General features: G+C 38.5%; 2 protein-coding genes across 5 annotated transcripts in view; both read left to right on the forward strand.

Moving 5' to 3' along the window:
* Positions 1–5,295: 5,295 nt before the first annotated feature.
* LOC310934731 (protein NDRG1-like) lies at positions 5,296–9,935 on the forward strand. Its single transcript, XM_083898526.1, has 12 exons — positions 5,296–5,382; positions 5,956–6,061; positions 6,241–6,361; positions 7,071–7,133; positions 7,237–7,297; positions 8,003–8,089; positions 8,289–8,345; positions 8,424–8,590; positions 8,978–9,077; positions 9,171–9,206; positions 9,302–9,353; positions 9,555–9,935. Exons 1-12 carry the CDS (start codon positions 5,332–5,334, stop codon positions 9,740–9,742), a joined length of 1,089 nt encoding a protein of 362 aa, XP_083754652.1. The 5' UTR covers positions 5,296–5,331; the 3' UTR covers positions 9,743–9,935.
* Positions 9,936–13,634: 3,699 nt separating this feature from the next.
* Positions 13,635–18,297, forward strand: part of LOC310925478 (focal adhesion kinase 1-like) — a 57,332-nt gene continuing 52,669 nt past the window's right edge. For all 4 annotated transcript variants that reach the window (XM_083887443.1, XM_083887444.1, XM_083887445.1 and 1 more), the window contains exon 1: positions 13,635–13,688. The gene's annotated coding sequence lies outside the window, so the exon portion shown is untranslated. The remainder of the gene's footprint in view (positions 13,689–18,297) is intronic.

Here is an 18,297-nt window from a genome sequence, read left to right on the forward strand (position 1 = left end):
TTATATACATATACAGGGAGAGAAAAAGTTCCTTAACTCGCTCTCCTAAAGGCGCACTTTATTATTCTTCCCTTCATCACTTGAACAGTGGGATCTCACTTCATCACCTTTTTCCATATCACTCTCTCCTTCTCGATCAAAGCACTGCAAAACAGGATGTGCGAACCCAAAATAGTTACTGATCTAACCCATCCAAGTAAATCCACAAAATAAACCACACAAAAATGGATATCATCTTACATAAGTGGCCAAGTATTAATTTGCACTTTCATATTCAAAGAGAAGCATCAAGTGTGGTAATACTGAGCTTGACTTAAACAAGTAAACAAGTTTAATGACTTTGGTTTTTAAAACCACATGTGTAAATGTGCACTTCAACAACAAAACAAAACCAAATAACTTAAGCTCAACACTACTTTACACATCTAAATATATCTAAAGATGTCTTCGGCTGCTTAGCGCCCCTGCAGCCACTAGATTCAGCCCTGGTTGCAATACACGTGAGTGTAATTTACACTCATTTATCATATTAATATATATAGTATATTTAAAAGATTATGCAGAGCAACTCCTCGGTGTGTAACTCTGTCCCTGAGGCACACCACTCCCACAGCAGTGTGAAATACTTTATAATTCACTGAGCGACTCGCGAGAAACTGGATATGAAAGGGAAGCACAGTCACTTCCACCAGATTTATCAGATTTCCACACGTGACAACGGACCCATCACTGTTGTCTCAACAGCACATGGACCTTCATTTCCTTGTGTGTAACCGTGCAACGGCAATACTCGGATCTTATCTCATGAAACTCTGTGTGAGGGTAACAAGTGCGTCACTGCTGCGGAATAATGAGATCCTCATTGGATAGAACTGGATAAGAGAGAGAGAGAGAGAGAGAGAGAGAGAGAGAGAGAGAGAGATAGAGAGAGAGAGTGGTAAGATCCATATACAGTAGTACAACATGGTGAAATATGACACAGTGTGATATGATACAAAGAAAAGATATAGATATAGATTATATATTTGTACTATTTATTGTGGTTGTTGGTGACCCAGTGAGGGGATTAAATTACAAAAATCTGGAGGGTTAAAAAGAGATCATGAGGAAATGAAATATGATGAACAGAAATAGCAACTTTTATCTTCTAAAATAGAGCAACAACAACAATAAAAACACAATTTCAACAACTATGTCTTTTTTTTCTTTTTGCGTTATTCTCCTGTTTTACATTTTGTGTAGTGTGGACCTGACGATATCATCACATGCCCTGGTGCCATATCATTGGAAAAAAGAAGTCATGAAAAAGGTCCTGTGACCTGCACACACCCTCAAAAACATGCCCACGGGGACAACCCTCATAAATGCACGTACACACACCGCGAGGTTCAAAAGATAATCCGACACATACCTACCAATAAAGAGAGAGAGAGAGTGTGTGTGTGTGTGTGTGTGTGTGTGTGTGTGTGTGTGTGTGTGTGTGTGTGTGTGTGTGTGTGTGTGTGTGTGTGTGTGAGAGAGAGAGAGAGAGAGAGAAGAAGAGAGGGAGTCAAGCATGTGGCAAGCAGCAGCAGCTGCTGTGTGTATAATTAGACTGTTTTGAAAGCTGAGAGTCAGACAGCAGGACTTTTACCTGCAGACTGAAGGGTTACCATGACAACCAGTTGTCTGTATGATAATACAGCTGTATAATACGAGCTACATTATACACGGTATATAAAGCGTATATACTCGGTGCGGCGAAGTAAAGAAATAGTGAGACAATTAAAGAAAAACAAAAATGGCTTCAACAAACCTGAAACTCCAAATGAGATTAGGCGTCTCATATTTTTTAGAATATAATATCAAATACAATATACAGTATATAATCTATAGTCTATATGCTATATAGATTATCTCGTGCATTTTCCTACTTTTTTGTATTTTGTAAGTCACGATTAGTGGTCACTTAAGCATATGCTGAGATTCCAGGCTTTCACAAGTCACTTTCCATCTCACTGTCCGTCCCTTCTGTTTTGGAACAGCCACATCCACATGACCCCATGATGTTTGGACTCCAGTGACTACCAAATCAATTCAAATGATATATCTTAAAATGGCAAGATCACGAATGAATGCAGTTTACTTCATTTTATTTATTATTGAGACAATGTACCCATCTTAAACTCAGAAAAAAATGTAGACACAAACATCTTGCTTATCTAGTTCATCACTGATTTTGTGTTCACTTGATAAGCAAGGCTTTGTTTGAGGAGTTTTGCCTCCTTTTGTTACAATTATTAATGTTATTTGAACAAAACCGTATTATTCTTCAGTTGGAAGTTCGTGTTACACATTCAGAAATGATGGTTTTGTTCAAATAACGTCAATTATTGTCATAGAAGGATACAAATATCAAGTGAAAGCAAAATCAGTGCTGAACGTCTGACCTTCAAACTGCCTGCTGCCAAAAAAAAAAGAAAAGCCCACATGAAACTCCATCTAGTGGACACAACTAGGAAATGACTCAAGGGTCAAAAGGTCAGCTGGAAGTTCATGATCTAAGTTCATGATAATAATAATAATGACTATATATAATAATGTTTTTACTATTTGTTGGAAGGTTTATCTATTGAGACATTTGCTGCATGTGCTTTAAATATTTTTGTTATTTGGATATTTGAAATAGGACACAGTAGATCAGTTTGAATTTTTGCGTGACCTGGCTGAGCTGTGATATGAGGGTAAAACATATATGTGAAACAAATATGTGTTTATAAAAACAATAATCAGTTCACATACATGGTTATATTAAATAAAGACATTATCTTACTCTCTTAATCTCTCTTACAGGATTTTTAAAAATGTGCAAGTGTTGTCACATTAGAAAGGTGTGCATGTGTTTTCATATGAACTGGTGGCCTGATATTGTAGTTGTTGTTGCAAAACGTCACTATTCTTATGTATGTCGTCAAATGTCGCCGCATTGCAAAAATATGGGTCAGCAGTCAATGGTGAAGTAGGCTAGCAGGCCAGAGATTAGTCAGAGTTAGTGTGATGTTAAAATGGCTTCAGACTGACGTGAGGCTGAGAAGGACCCATCTGCCACGCTCTGCTTTCCCGCCTCTAAATGGATTAAACGTGCTTCACATCGTGCTGCTGGCTGGTAGTGACGGTGAAGGTTGAGGGTGGTCACGTTTTCATTCAGTCTGCTGTTTCTGTCTGATGTGGGGTCAAACTGCTACTGTATATAGTGTACAATTCAATGTGTAAAATACAGGTTTTGCTCAGGGTCATGAGAGTACTTGTACATATACTCTTTAATCCATTAACCTTTGACCCTCTGCTGCAGTGAAGGAAAGACCATTTAGAAACAAACAAATAACATTTTCCTGTGGTTTTAAAAAACACCTGCTTGACATAACGCTATAATTTCAAAAGTCAAGTTTCAAGACACTTTATTGTCATTTACTCAATGCATTATTATTATTATTACCAATAATGAAATTCTTTGTGCTCAGTGTCACCTCAACTTTACAAAGCTGTATGGTGAGGTAGAAATGTTTAGTGAATAAAGTTATATAAAGAAAGTATGTACAAAATAGAGCAAGATATACAAGAAGTAGGTTCCAAAAAATACAATGTAAAATATAAATGTAAACACAGACAGAAGTGGAAAGAGTACTGAAATATACTTCTCAAGTAAAAGTACTATTTTGATAAAATTTTACTGAAGTACAAGTAAAAGTACAGGTCTAAAAATGTACTCAAGTTAAAGTAAAAAAAAGCAGCTTGTTTAGTCGTGCAAAAACGACAAGGGGACACAAATCTCACATGAATTGATTTTATTAATTAAAGGCAAACCTTTACAAATTAAAGTGCTGGCAAAATAAAACATGTAAACACATAATGTATCAGTCAACGGGCCAAAGGTCACAAATGCTTTAACTTTCTCACTCACATTAAGGGACCGTTATTATTGCCAATTCACATGACCTCATCATTCACTGCCAAAGTGTGTGATTTATTTATTATTTCAGGGCAACATTTGTTTTACTCAGTAATAGATGTGATTTAAAATCAGTATCCAAAAAACATAAGTAAAAATAAAATGAATACAACAAACCTACTCAATAACAATAACATGCAAGTAAATGTAATTCATTACTTTCCACCTCTGAACACAGGATAATAAATTGTGAATAAGTAAAACTAGCCGAGGCAGCTAAATGAGAGGTTTTAGAGTGCACAAATATCTGTTCTGTAACTCCTGACGATCAAATTATATTACATGATATTGTTTGTGAAGAACACTAATTGTCTAGTGAATTTACCATTAGATTTCCTTTTCTGTACAATCTGAAACTTCACTGAAAGTGAATTTAGGGGAAAGTTTGACTATTTTTGTTATTGAACGTTGCTTCATTTGGCTGTAATATACAGTGTAGGCGACAAAGTGCATATCTGTGTGTCCACTCAATTACTATCATGTTGGTATTACATTGTAGACTGAAAAAAAGAGTAATAATAATGGAATAAAAATATAATTCCAAACAGCAAAAACACAGAATTTGCAGAGGAAGCCTTGCACTGATTTGAATAATAAAGGCTATATCTCGACTGTTTCAACGTTAGTGCACCTTTTTTTCCCCCCCATAACTCCTTAAACTTGACAGCTGCAGAAGTGTTAGACCCACATGACAGACATAATTCAGAGAAGATTCTCAGATTAAGTTATTATACTTTATTAGGAAGGTGAAGGTTAATGACCTGCAGGAGCACAGTGTTTTGCTGTGAGGAGCAGATGGCTCACTGAGATTAGACAGCTGACCTGCTCAAAGTTTGGCGGAAGGTATTTGTGGGTCTCCTGATGCCGTGCGGCAAAAATAACCTGTGAACTTTATTGACACCACTGTCACATGGCAGTTACAAAATGACATTCCTAATGATTTGTTTATGCATAAGTCAAATGAATAAAGTAAATATGGTCAAATTTGAATAAACAGAGGTTTAAAAGTATACCGTGAAGTTGTGTTTTTTTGCAGCGTGGATGTGCTGAATAAGAAAGCCAGTGGTGTGTCTCTGAGAACACAACAGCCTGAGGTCAGATTAACACAAGAAGAGGCCAGTTGACGGCTGGAGTTAGGGCTTAGAGACAGATCAGTGTCAGAGGATTTATAAAGCAGCTCAAACACTCACTGTACAGCACTGATGACTCAACAGTACACTTAGTCTGTCAAAGAATGTGTTATTGCACGACTGGCAATATCCAGGAATACAAATAAGGAGAATAAAAAACACTGAGGACATCTACCTTGTTTATTTTGCGGTCTACTCTGCATCACAGCTGCCATGGTCCTGGAGGAGAATGAGTGTGACTCTGTCGTTGAGCCCAGTATCACTGTGAGTATCACTTCTGTGAGCCTTGTTATCACATAGTCTATATGATTATAGAGATCACTGGTCAGTCACTGAAGTGTTACAGTGTCAAAATTAGGATATAAAAAATCTAAACTGATAAGTATAGTTCTTTAAAATAATCTTCAAAATTATCAACACACATAATTTAACAATAAAGTAGAGTATTGTGGGACTCAATTCTTTTTTTGGGGTGAAGGGCCACTTCACCCAAAAAATACAGGGTTTTTTTTCAGGTTTTTGTTATTCGATCATCTGAGATACATGTCTCATTCCCACAACAACAAAGGAAGATTGAAAAAATAAAAAAAAATTGACAAAAAGTCAACGCCAAAGTCACTTCCTTCAAAGAAAAGAAAGCACAGCACCTACTTAACTTAACTGTGCTTCGGTCAAGTTTTATGAGTAAAAGATCTGAAAAAAAAGAATAAAAAACAAATTTAACCCCACTCTATAATAGAATGTGAATTAAACAAACGAAGCCGCCCTTCAAGAACCAAAAGCAGCCACTAAGAAACACCACATTTTGTAGCTAAACTCAGTTTTTCTTTTTTTCAGGAGGAGTTGGTCGAGACTCTGTATGGGAGCTTCCACTGCATCATGACAGGGACTCCAAAGCCAAACCGGCCAGTCATCCTGACCTTTCACGATGTTGGACTGAACCGTAAGTCGCACCTCTCAAACTGACAATGAAACAATTCAATGTAAAAGTAGAAGAAATGTTAAAACTTCGCAAGGACTTTCCATACCCTTGCAGCATAACTCTCTGACTGTTTACCTAACTTCTTGTGTATTTTATTTAAAAACAAAAACCATGATGTCATTTTTTCCCACTTCCTGTAGACAAGACCTGCTTTGAGATGTTGTTCAACCATGAAGACATGCAGGAAATCACCAGACATTTACCTGTTTGTCATGTTGAAGCACCGGGACAACATGAGGGAGCCAAGACTCTCCCGACTGCGTAAGTTATTTATTTATATATATAACAGCAGGCTTACTCTTATTGCTTTTATATTAAATCAATTACTTTCTGTAACTTTGACAGGAATAAGTGATGATTAATTTGATCAAGCATGGGCAAAAATATATCAAAATGTATTTTTACAATAAAATACCAAATATCCAAGTACTACTATTAATGTTAATACAACAAAAAAGTAGTCACATTTTAATGTAACATCCAATATAATAATTTCCTATACAATCAATTACTTTAGAAACCCATTTTTATGACATGATCAATAAACTCTTGTTGTTCACACCATAGCACTAAACCATGTGAGTGACAACATACGCGCATTTAAGTCAAGAAAACATGAATTATTACCAATCCGATGACTAAATGGAGAACAAATAATTTATACATTTAAAAAAGGCAAGCTCAAGTGTGGCCATGAAAGCTTGTGACTTACTTAGTCACAAGCTTAGTAAGTGTGTTTTTAATAAGTGCGGACAAATTAGAGTAGGCACCAAGCACTGTGCTCTCTCAAAACAAGTATTTTACAGTATTTTACCAACACACAATTTGAAGCATTTTGGTACAAAATATGAAGGCATTATTTTCATCATCTCAATAAAATACAAACAACAAAATAATATTTTGATTTTTGGAATTCAAATTCAAATACATGTGTAACAAATACTGCCCATCCCTGTGTATGATTTCTCAGGTACACGTATCCTTCCATGGACCAGCTGTCCGAAGCACTGCCCGCTGTCCTCAAACACTTTGGGTAGGACCCCACTTGATTTAGGAAACCTTCTTTATTTGAACTCTCCTTTATTTTAACAAGTGAACCCCTGACTCATGGATCTGTTTGACTGTCTGTTGAGCAGACTGGGCAGTGTGATCGGACTGGGAGTCGGAGCAGGAGCGAACATCCTGGCCAGATTTGCTGTAAGTTCACGACTCATTCAATTTAACACAATACAGTGAGAGGACAGAACCACACACCGAGAGAGCAAACTGTAACGTTTGTTTTTAACTCTTCTCAGAATAGATTGTTGCTTATACGTCCACGATTATGTATACTGTAAATCAGTCCAATAGCCACTGATAGAAAATGGCCAAACTTTTCAATCCTTAGTGCTCACAAGGCACAGATCTGTGCCACAGTTGCACCCATGGTAAATTGCCGTGGGAATAACACACAACTCCTTATATGGACATCCTGGGGGTGTGTGTTTATAGGTCACATATTCAGGCTTTATAACTGCAAGGTTTTTTTTTCTCTTCTTCTTATGTGGTGTTGAGTTCCTTTTGTATATCATATTTTAAGTAGTGATATAAAGTAGCAGTAATTGTGCAGAAGTCACATAAAATAGACTTGTAGTCTTTTGTTTTTGTTCAAAAAAAATGAGCCAAGTGAACTGTGACGCATTTGCACATTTGACAAATTCAATCTGATTTGAAAGATTTTGAGTACTTTTTGCTCAGGTGTGTTCATATAGTGGGTGAAAAGACACTCTTTATTGATTCTTATAGCCTCTGTATATGCTGTACGTTTTAACATAGTAAGCTGAAATGCTCTGTGGTCTAAGGGTTAAAGCAAAGTGGACAATATGTTGGGGAAATAACTGCTGTGTTTGCATGTCTGTGTAGCTAAATCATCCTGAGCTGGTGGATGGATTACTTCTGATCAACATCAACCCAAATGCTGAAGGACTGATGGATACTGTTGCAAACAAGGTAAACTATTCTGTATTAAGAATAGTGTGTATTTAGTGTGTTGTTTCTGTCTCCTACAGAATTCTGGATATGGGTCAACATCTGAGTTGTTTTGTTTCCACCCCCTCATACATCAGTGGTGATAGATATAGGAATTTGATTGTGTACCTCGGCTGCTCCTGGTTGAACCCAGTCTGTGTATATTCTGTGTGCTTTATAGATCACTGAATGGACCCACACTCTCCCAGACACCGTCATCTCACACCTGTTTGGACAGGTGAATAGCAGTCTGCCATCACATGACAACAAAAGGATGTAAATATACAGTATGTGCTTAAACAAGCTGACTTTTCAGGAGGAGATCCAGACCAACCACGACCTCGTTGGGACGTATCGTCACCACATCACGGCAACGATGAACCAGTCCAACGTGAATCAGTTTCTCGGCTCCTACAAGAGCCGCAGCGTTCTGGAGGTGGAGAGGCCTGTTCCTGGGGGAAGTATTAACGTCAGGACACTCAAGTGAGTAAGAAACAACCAAGATGATCAAGTGATTGTTTCCGATACAGTCAATGTAGGCCTTTTCAACTATGGAGCTCTTAATAATACATTTTGTGCTGATGCATTTCAAGCTATTTCAAAGACATAATACACCAACTATGTAACAAATAGTCTTTCCCCATAGAGAAGGATTAAATTTAAGTTAGTGTAATTTACCTTTTTATCTGTCCGATATCTGATCCAGTGATTTTTACCAGTATCGGACCGATAACAATACAGAGTATAATGTTGGCTCATAAACTCTGAGTTCTTTTTGAGTTTTTGATTTCCCTGTGACACAAACAAGTTTAAATAAGGCCAGTTTTTCTATATAATGCCTTGTTTTCTTTTGTTTGGTTTTCTTCACAGGTGCCAAACTCTGCTGGTTGTAGGAGACAGTTCTCCAGCTGTGGAGGCTGTGGTCCAATGCAACTCTAAACTCAACCCCACCAAAACCACACTGCTCAAGGTAATTAGATAAATAAATTAAACTAACTAAGGAATTAAGGAAAATGATTCTTTTATACTCTTTTGTACACATGTCTGTGCTTTATTCTTCTAGATGGCAGACTGTGGAGGACTTCCTCAGGTGACTCAGGTGGGCTGTGACTTTTTAACTTTCCATTTTGATGATTACACTCTTGATTGGTTGGAAATGCATTTAACACTTCTTTCTCATCTTTCTCTCCACAGCCGGCTAAAGTTACCGAAGCCTTCAAATATTTCATCCAGGGCATGGGATACTGTAAGAAACTGATATAATCAATAAAATTCTCAGATTCTCTGCTTATATGATTACCTCACAATACGTTTAAAACAGGAAAAGATAAATCGATTGTGTTCTAGCTGTAATATTAATCATGTACTATTATATATATCATTATATTTTTATTACTGCAATATGGGAGAGCCAGATTCACAACGTGTTCCTCTTCCATCTCTACAGTGTCCAGCGCCACTATGACTAGACTCCGCTCAAGAACGAGCTCCAGCTCCAGCATCTCGTCCATGGACGGGTCTCGCAGGCGCACGCACACCAACGAGAAACGTGGACGATCGCACACCGACGTCTCCATTGAGAGTGTGTCCAGTGTGAGCCAGAGCATCTCAAAGTCCACTCAAGTAGCATGCTGAAGAGTATCTAAATCCCACACACTTCATTCAAACTATACCTCATATCTAACCCCCCTTTCTACCTCTCTTTACGTGGTAATGCCCTTATCTGCACTATCAGTAGCTGAAAGATCACAGGTCACTGCCATGTGATACATCGCCATCTCCATCCCACTGCGTCTGTAACTCCTCCACATTCACGTTTCTCTCTTCCAGTTACTCATATATTCTTCTTTACTGTATTTATTTTGCTTTTCACACTCTGCTTATTTCTTTGTTACTGTCTATTATTTACCAATAAAATGTTTCCTTGTTTAGGAATTTGATGTTCACAAACTGCTGAGGTGTGAATTATTAACTACAGTGATATAGAATCAATCGCTGGAGCTGGATTTGCTTGGGGCGTTCAGTGTAAAACAAAAGTTACATCGTTCTTGTACAGTTAATGTTACATTCAATTTAATCTTGAACTGACTTTGGGTCGTGGATATGAGTGATTCAACATTGTACTGCAAAAAAAAAAAAGCCCGCATCCTTTCATTTACTTCAAACAGAATAATTGTTTTCACATTTTCATGTTAAAGTTGGTGAATTAGGACCCACGGTTGGTGTAGTGGTTAGCACTCTTGCCTTTGCAGCAAGATGACCCGGGTTCCTGGGTTTGAGCCCTGTTTGGAACAACTTCGGAACAAGGGCCTTTCTGCAAGGAGTTTGCATGTTCTCCCCGTGTGTGCGTGGCTTTTCTCCGGGTTCTCCGGGTTCCTCCCACAGTCCAAAAACATGCGATATGGGGATTAGGTGACTCTAAATTGACCGTAGGTGTGAGAGTGTGAGTGAATGGTTGTTTGTCTCTACATGTGGCCCTGTGATGGACCAATGTCAGCTGAGATAGGCACTTTAAAGAGGACTTTAAAGAGGATAAAGCAGTAGATAATGGATGGAGTTGGTGAATTACAGGGGAGATAGATTCATTTTGCCCTGATGCACTTTGACAGAAAGCTGACTTTCTTCAAAAAACAAAAAGTATCTTGGAATGACTTGAAATTTTATATATTGATAGTCAGTATCACCCTGAACAAGGATCAGTTAAAAAATATTAGCAAACATCTTAAGGAATAATTTCAATTCATTTTTTAAATTCAGGAAATGATCCATTTGCCCTGATGCACTTTGACAGTGAGTTGAGTTCCTTCAAAAAAGAAAAACAATAAGTATCTTGGAATGGCTTGAAATTTAGATAGATAGTGTACTTCTGTTATAATTCCACTAGATGGCACTCTATAACCTCCTCTGCTCTCTGAAGAGCCGGGTTATCTGGGTTAGATGATTATAGTTGTTTGTATACAAATAAAGAGTCAACTATAGCATTTACTGTGTAATACTTGTTTGTCATTGTGTAATTTCCCATTTATTTTTGTGCATGCTTGATCCTGCTTGAGACGCTGAACAACTGTATTTTCTAGTGACGTCTAACGGGTGGAAAAACAAAAAAAACACAATAATAATAATAATGATAACAATGGAGGAGAATTTCCAAAAGGGCTTAATTACTTTTAATGTCAGTAATAAATGTGAGTACATTCATAAGATCATTCCTCCATTGTTCTTGTCAGCTTGATACACAAAATCATCCTAACATGATCCAGTGGGGTTGATTTCATTTCCCCTTTTCTCCCATTATGTCAAATCATATCGAGAACAGAATACATTTGCTCTGCAAACAATACTTTTTTCTCCTCGCTGTCCAACTGTGTGTCTGCCAAATGTGTAAATGCAGAGTATATAATTGGACTACTGATGTAAGCTGTGTGCATGAATGCATTGTGTGTGTGTGAGTAGGTGGGATTGTGTGTGTGTAGGATGTCAGCTGACGGATTGTTTTAGGCTGCTGTTGTGAAAGGGACAGCATAATGGCAGTCGCCATCAAAGTCACAATCATTTTGTTTGTACATTTGAATGTGTGTGTGTGTGTGTGTGTGTGTGTGTGTGTGTGTGTGTGTGTGTGTGTGTGTGTGTGTGTGTGTGTGTGTGTGTGTGTGTGTGTGTGTGTGTGTGTGTGTGTGTGTACTGGGGCTGACACACAAAGTGCAACTTAATAGGCCACTTTTATGATTTTACCCTAACTTTTGTATCAATAAGAGCTTTGGGCCCCATAAAGGCTTGGGCCGTCCCTGTCAAAGCCCCGTTTGTTTGGCTTCTATTATGATACTTTGCTGAATAATGTATGACAGAAATCTCCTCAGATTTAATTTATACATGAGACATCATCTCTAGAAGGGCTGTGTTTTTTCCACCACTATACTGTATGGTAGTGCATAGGGCTGCACACGGGGGGACGGGGGGGGGGACGTGATCCTGCAAACATTTAATCTGTATTAGTGCAATTTAAATGTGAGGCTGATTTGATGACTGCCCTGCCAGCATGGTGATATAACACTGCAAGTCTATTAATAGAGCTATAGACCGATTAGTCAGGACTCCTGCATTTTTTTTTTTAATAATGGGCATCAGCCACATATTACTTAATGTTAATGTTAATGTAAGACAAGGCAGTTTTGTTCTCAGAAACTTGATTGATTCTGTCAAATTTCCCCATTTATTGTGTTTGATATTTAGTTCATACAGTGTTTTCAGTGCAGTGCAGGCACAACATGCAGATTGGTATGAAAAACAATATGTGTTGTTCAGTATTTACTTATGTCGGGGGTGTAAATAACAAGGATATATACTGTAATGTTTAGGCCAGGGGTCTCAAACTGGCGGCCCCCCAATCGATTACATGCGGCCCCCCACTTAATATCATGTTATAATGAAAACATGGCCTCACTGATCTTTTAAACACAATGTGTAGCTGAGGCACATAACAGTAATAATAAGACATTTGGTCATAATTATCCCATTATTAAATGTATCATATACAACATTCAATTACATATATAAAATGTGGTTGTTAGGGCCCGAGTCACACATGGCAGCGGCTGAAACGGCTCCTGGTACGAATTTTAATTACAATTGTCCACACTATTACATACATTATACATACAATACATTAATTTTGCATCATAAATAGTATTATTAAGTATATGTGTGATATCATGATATTTTTTTCCCCCCACTTTTTGTTCTCTAGACCGGCCCCCTCTTGACCACAATAGATGTGCATTGGCCCCCAGGTCATTTGAGTTGGAGACCCCTGGTTTAGGCACTGTGCAAACACATTTTGAGACTCAACACATCATTGCTAGATGCCTAATTTTGGTCTAAAAACATGTTTTTATCAAGTAGCCCATAGCCAGAGAGTAGCCCAGATAGATGTGATTCTCCTCAATGCAATTCAGTCACATTCAGCGAAGTGAAATATCATGGATTTGGCTAAAACTGACCTGGGTCAACAAATACCATCAGGAGATACACATATACACTGGCTTACACTTGTACAAGTGGTTTGGTTACAGGTGTTTGATGTTTTCTGACCATTCCATTTTTATTACAACCACAATTAACATCATTCGGTGCATGGAAATGTCGGATTTGGGTTTTCTATTGCATTTCATGCTATTGTATATCATATTTGACTTTAAATACACGCCTCATATAGGGAATATTAATGAAATGAGGATGTTACATAATAAGAAACACTTGAGGGCCCTTGAAGTGGCATTGGACACGTATGGCCCCTCTCCTGTCAGTGAGGCTGCCAGCTGCAGCCATGTTGGAAAACATCTAGCAGCTACAGCAGCGGTACTAGCATCAGCGGTGCTAACAGCTAGAATCAGTGGACACCGACAGCCGGGCACGGCGCTGTTGTGGACAAAACACACAGGGAGGCAGAGTCATATCAGGGTGATATAGCCACCAAGCCGGGCTCGGATAACCGCACGTGGATGTGTGAAATTTCAAACACACTGGCCGCGGAAGGTGCTCGGTTGCGGAGAGTAGGTGCGGCTGGGCTCCAGGGCTAAAGCGGGTGAGTATTGATCCCACTTTCAGATGCAGAATGGAGTGGGAATAGCCCACTGTTAGCTGGGCTAGCTTAGCATTAAAGGAGGGTAACACTTACACACACATACACGTACTCGGACAATTGGTTTAACGTCAATGCAACATGCGTGGTGTATGTATGTGTATTTAAGAGCCGGTTCTGGGATTTCCAATGAAATGTTGTGACCCGAAATTATATGGAATAGAGGTTATTTAAAAGCCATGGAGTCATTTGTATTCCCAACAAACATACAGTGGTGCAGTGGCCGAAACCCACCCTCTGTGATTCTCTTGTAGGTGCAAAGGTCCAAAATACATTTCTGTCCTGCAGAGCAACAAGGATTTAGCCCCAAAAAATCAGATATGTGTGGTTAAAAATCTCATACTGAGATTTATTTTTACTTGAGACAAAGGGAGGCACTTCGTCTCAAGTGTTTTGGGGTTGCCTGCTGCCTTGTCAACCACAATACTTAATATTCATATTTATTAATTTGGTCAGAGTGTATACAACAATATACAAACATTATTTATAATGCTTTAAATATATATTTTTTAATGTTTGGTCACTCCCTGGATATCGATTGACAGTTTCTAATTTTCATGGAGTTTTGTGAGATTTTTCTAGTCAAATTTGCCATGTCATGTGTATATTTTAGCTTTCCTGCCTTTTTCCTTTGTAGTTTCCTGCCTTTATGTGGTTGTTGCCCCCTCCAGCAGTCAAAACCAGATAATCAGAACCCAAACTATGTCCTCTGATGTTTTTAATGCAATGGTTGATGAAATGACTATTGCTGATGTTTTAATTGTTATTCGTCCTTACCTTGAAACACTTCCTCAGTATATGAGAGTTGTTGATAAAGATGACATGTATGTATGGTGTAAAGTTGCCAGATATTTTGTAGGTGTAATTTTCCAGTTACCACTGGTATTTTTGTGGTCCTAATGCGTCATGTCCTGTCAATTTCTATTTCGAGATCTCAGTACTTAATAATAGTTGTTTCTTTAAGTGGGCACATACATAAATAACTCCCTGAAAAACTACACAAATTAAAATGCAAAAAAAATAATACAAAGGTGATATCAAGTCACTTTACACTGTTTACAAATGTAGATTTCCCTTAACTTAAATTCCACTTTCACTTGACATTTTCACACGGATGAACACAACCACTCCACTGTCTGGATTATTGGAAGCCTAGTTAATATTTGCTAGATTGCTCATCCCTCAATGCCGGAACTTTTGGCTTTTCTCGGCTGATGTGAATGTCTGCAGTTGGATTTTTTTCTTTTTTTCTTTTCTATTGTTTCTTTATTATTGTGCTTACACAACATATTTTCACTTAAAATGTAGTTGCAAGTCAGATTTTTTTTAATCTAAAGATGCATGGACGAGATAAATGACCGTGAGGATGGATCGATGTTTACACCTGTCTGTTTTCTGTCAGGGACGGATAAAGGCAGGTAGCATAAGGTGAGAGGCAAAGACAGAAGCAGCGAGGAGGCATTGAGAAAAAAGTCTTTGTAGGAGGAGGCAGGTATTTGGAAATGAAACTCAGCCCCCAGGTGCGTCAGTCCCAAACAATCAGTGGGCGGGTGTTTTCCGTCTCCTATAAGTGACAGCATACAGTACAACTAGGAAGTGGAGAGACAGAAGGGGAACGTATACAGGCCGTCTGTGATTTAGCAGAGGCTCTGTCCTCTGTGTACCAATTACTAACATGCAGTTCTGGGATTTCCTGGGCTGCACCAATAGAGGTATGTAGTCATACTGATGGCTCAGTGAATTCATTCGTCTGTGATTGGACTGGTGTATGGGTCCTCTGTGCGAGGCAGGTAGAGGGTCTGGCAGGATGAGGGCTGGAAAGGAATTTGTGCTGCTCACCGCTGTGCAAGCAGTTGCATGTGAAAACTTCACAGGCAGGTAGAGTGTAGAACACAAACACAGACGTAGAAGGCTTTGATACGGTACCGCTCTGATTTGTTTTCTTTTTGATAAATCAGGTAAACGTTTTTTTCTAACAGGTTTGACAGTTGGGCAAACGGGCACAAATTAAATCTTTGCGTGTAACTTTTGTTCTGAATGGTTGTGGATCCTCCTCACATGGCATGTATGTGTGCTGTCCCTAACGTGGAGTTTATTATTTTGGCTCGTGTATCAGTCATGTAAGGAGTCTTTGTTGTGATTGGTGTTCTAATTCACATTGCTACAATGGTGAAGTAACAATGGTTAGCTCAACCGCTTCATGTTCCTCCTGTCACTCTGACTTTCAGAGAATACTGAGGGGTCAGGTTGACCTGGTATGAGCATTCATCTTGAGTAAACTGATCACACAAGTACAGGTTTGAAGGCTTGTCTTAAGATCCAATCCCCATAAATACAAGTGGAAATGGTCTGGAGAGGCATGTGGCCATATTTTTTTGCATGTGCAAATATCCGACCCGGGGACACAACAAGACCACGTCCTCAGCTGTCATCCTCTGCTGCAGTTTCTCAGTATATACACTCCTCAGGGCCCATATGTGAATTTCTTGAAGCGACAGTATTAATCACTGCATGAGTTCTTTTTTTCAAAATGGATAGAACAGCGTGTGTAAAGCTTTGATTCACTTGGCTCCTCCCACCTCTTCTTCCACTCTAAGTCACACGTGTAAACAGACACACAAACACATTGTACACACATCAAAACAGCCTTGTTAAAAACAACATTTGTTACCATGAACAGAAATAACGTCTGTGTAGGAGCCCTTATGATAATTTATCCCGATTATCGGTTCTTTCTTGTTTATTTACACCTTGATTATTTGTTATGGTTATAATGATGGCGCATGGAGAATGGCTGAATCTTTATAAGTGCAGCTGAATTGGGTTCATTGATCATGTATGGGTGACAGGGAGATTGCACGGTTTTTACCGCTATACTAGACACGCAAATACAAATACTTGCATCGCCAGTTTGTCCACCTTAATGCAGATGATCAATAAACAAAGGAAATTCAACACAAAGACAAAGTTTGCCTAGACGTCCATTCATTGAAGCACGTTAAAACTGGTCTTCACCTGTTTTAACGCGCCAGCAGAGTGGCTAAAATTGGACTGATTAGTCACTACAGTGTATTAGCATTAAGCATAGAAAAGTGAGATCAGATCACAAGTGGGCACAGGAGACTCTTCCAGGACGTACATTTTATTCCAGGTGGGAATCGATGTACTTAATGCTGTTCATTTGTGGTTGAAACGCTCAGAAAAGAAGTCATGAGCAGGTTTCGAATTTAGTTAGGGTTGAGCAATTTAGATAAAATATCTGTTGTGATTGTGATCTCTGCGAATTGGTTTGTGATGCAACTTTTAAGTCAATCGAACAAGAAACATCATTCAAAATGACACATGAGATGCCATCAAAAATATTAACTGCTATACACTAATGCAAGCTTGAGAACCTAAAATATTTTCTAACTTTTATTTATTGCTCTGTTTAACACTAGGCATAGAACATAAAGCAATTAAAATGCGTCCTTCACTCATTCTATACATGTGGAAACCTGCTTATATGTCCAAATATTTAATTTATGTATCTCTCCGACATCTGAGCTTGTTTACTGATCTTTAATCTTCTAATCTTTTTGGAGTTGGACAGCGAGATCTGGTCTGACCTGTACCACAGAGAGTAAAGCAGCTGATTTCTTTACCTGCAGCTAAACAACCACAGGCAACAGAGATCAAATGTCTCTTTACTTGTCCACAAGGCTACATGTCCGTGTGCAGCCGACAGCAGTGGCCAAAAGTATGGACTGTTCTGTTATTTTCTCATAGACCTATGAGAATAAAACCATTGTGTGACTGTAAATGTAGCACATTAAAAACACAAACGCATCATTTTAATGTATAAAGGAAAAGTCTGCCATGTGCTTTTTAGTTATGTCTTGTGTCTTGCCACAAATGTGGTTTACCTTATTTGTGTTGTATTGAATTCCAGGACAGAACTTCCTCCAACACCCATCCTGTGCCTCAGGCCATGTATTCTGTTATTGCACCAACAGATATGGCTAAGATACTTGTCGGGCTGTGTCATTTTCTTCACACTTACTGTATAGTATCCCGAATGCCAAGAAAACATTTTCAGATACAGTTTTTTTAATTGTACATTGTACAAATAGATTTGTTGTTCAGCTAATTTTTTTTTGCCATTAATGACATTTTGATAGAGTTTTTTCGTATCCACACATTTGATGTCCATTGTAAAGCCTGAAAATGTTAGAGCAGTGTTTGAGCAGGTCTGTGTGTGCATTTGGTTTTCATATTTTCTGGGACCATGCACGTAGTTGGCTTTGGAAACAAGAAATATGTGCTTGTGTCGTGTCATTGTCAGTCGTCCTCTATTTGCATCCACAGCTCACTGTTTTGCTTAACGTATTCCGTGTGGTCACCGCACACAGCCGGGCACATTTGATTTTGAAAGTACATCTAATGTCATAGTTTATGTAACAACGCACATCTTTATGCGACTATTTGACATTCCACTCGAACTGACATCACAATTAGTCATCGGAATCAAACACCTCCCTCTGACAGGCCTATGCCGGGCAACATCTGTTTG

The sequence above is a fragment of the Microchirus variegatus genome, assembly GCF_963457635.1.
Source record: "Microchirus variegatus genome assembly, chromosome: 1".
Classification (NCBI taxonomy): Eukaryota; Metazoa; Chordata; class Actinopteri; order Pleuronectiformes; family Soleidae; genus Microchirus; species Microchirus variegatus.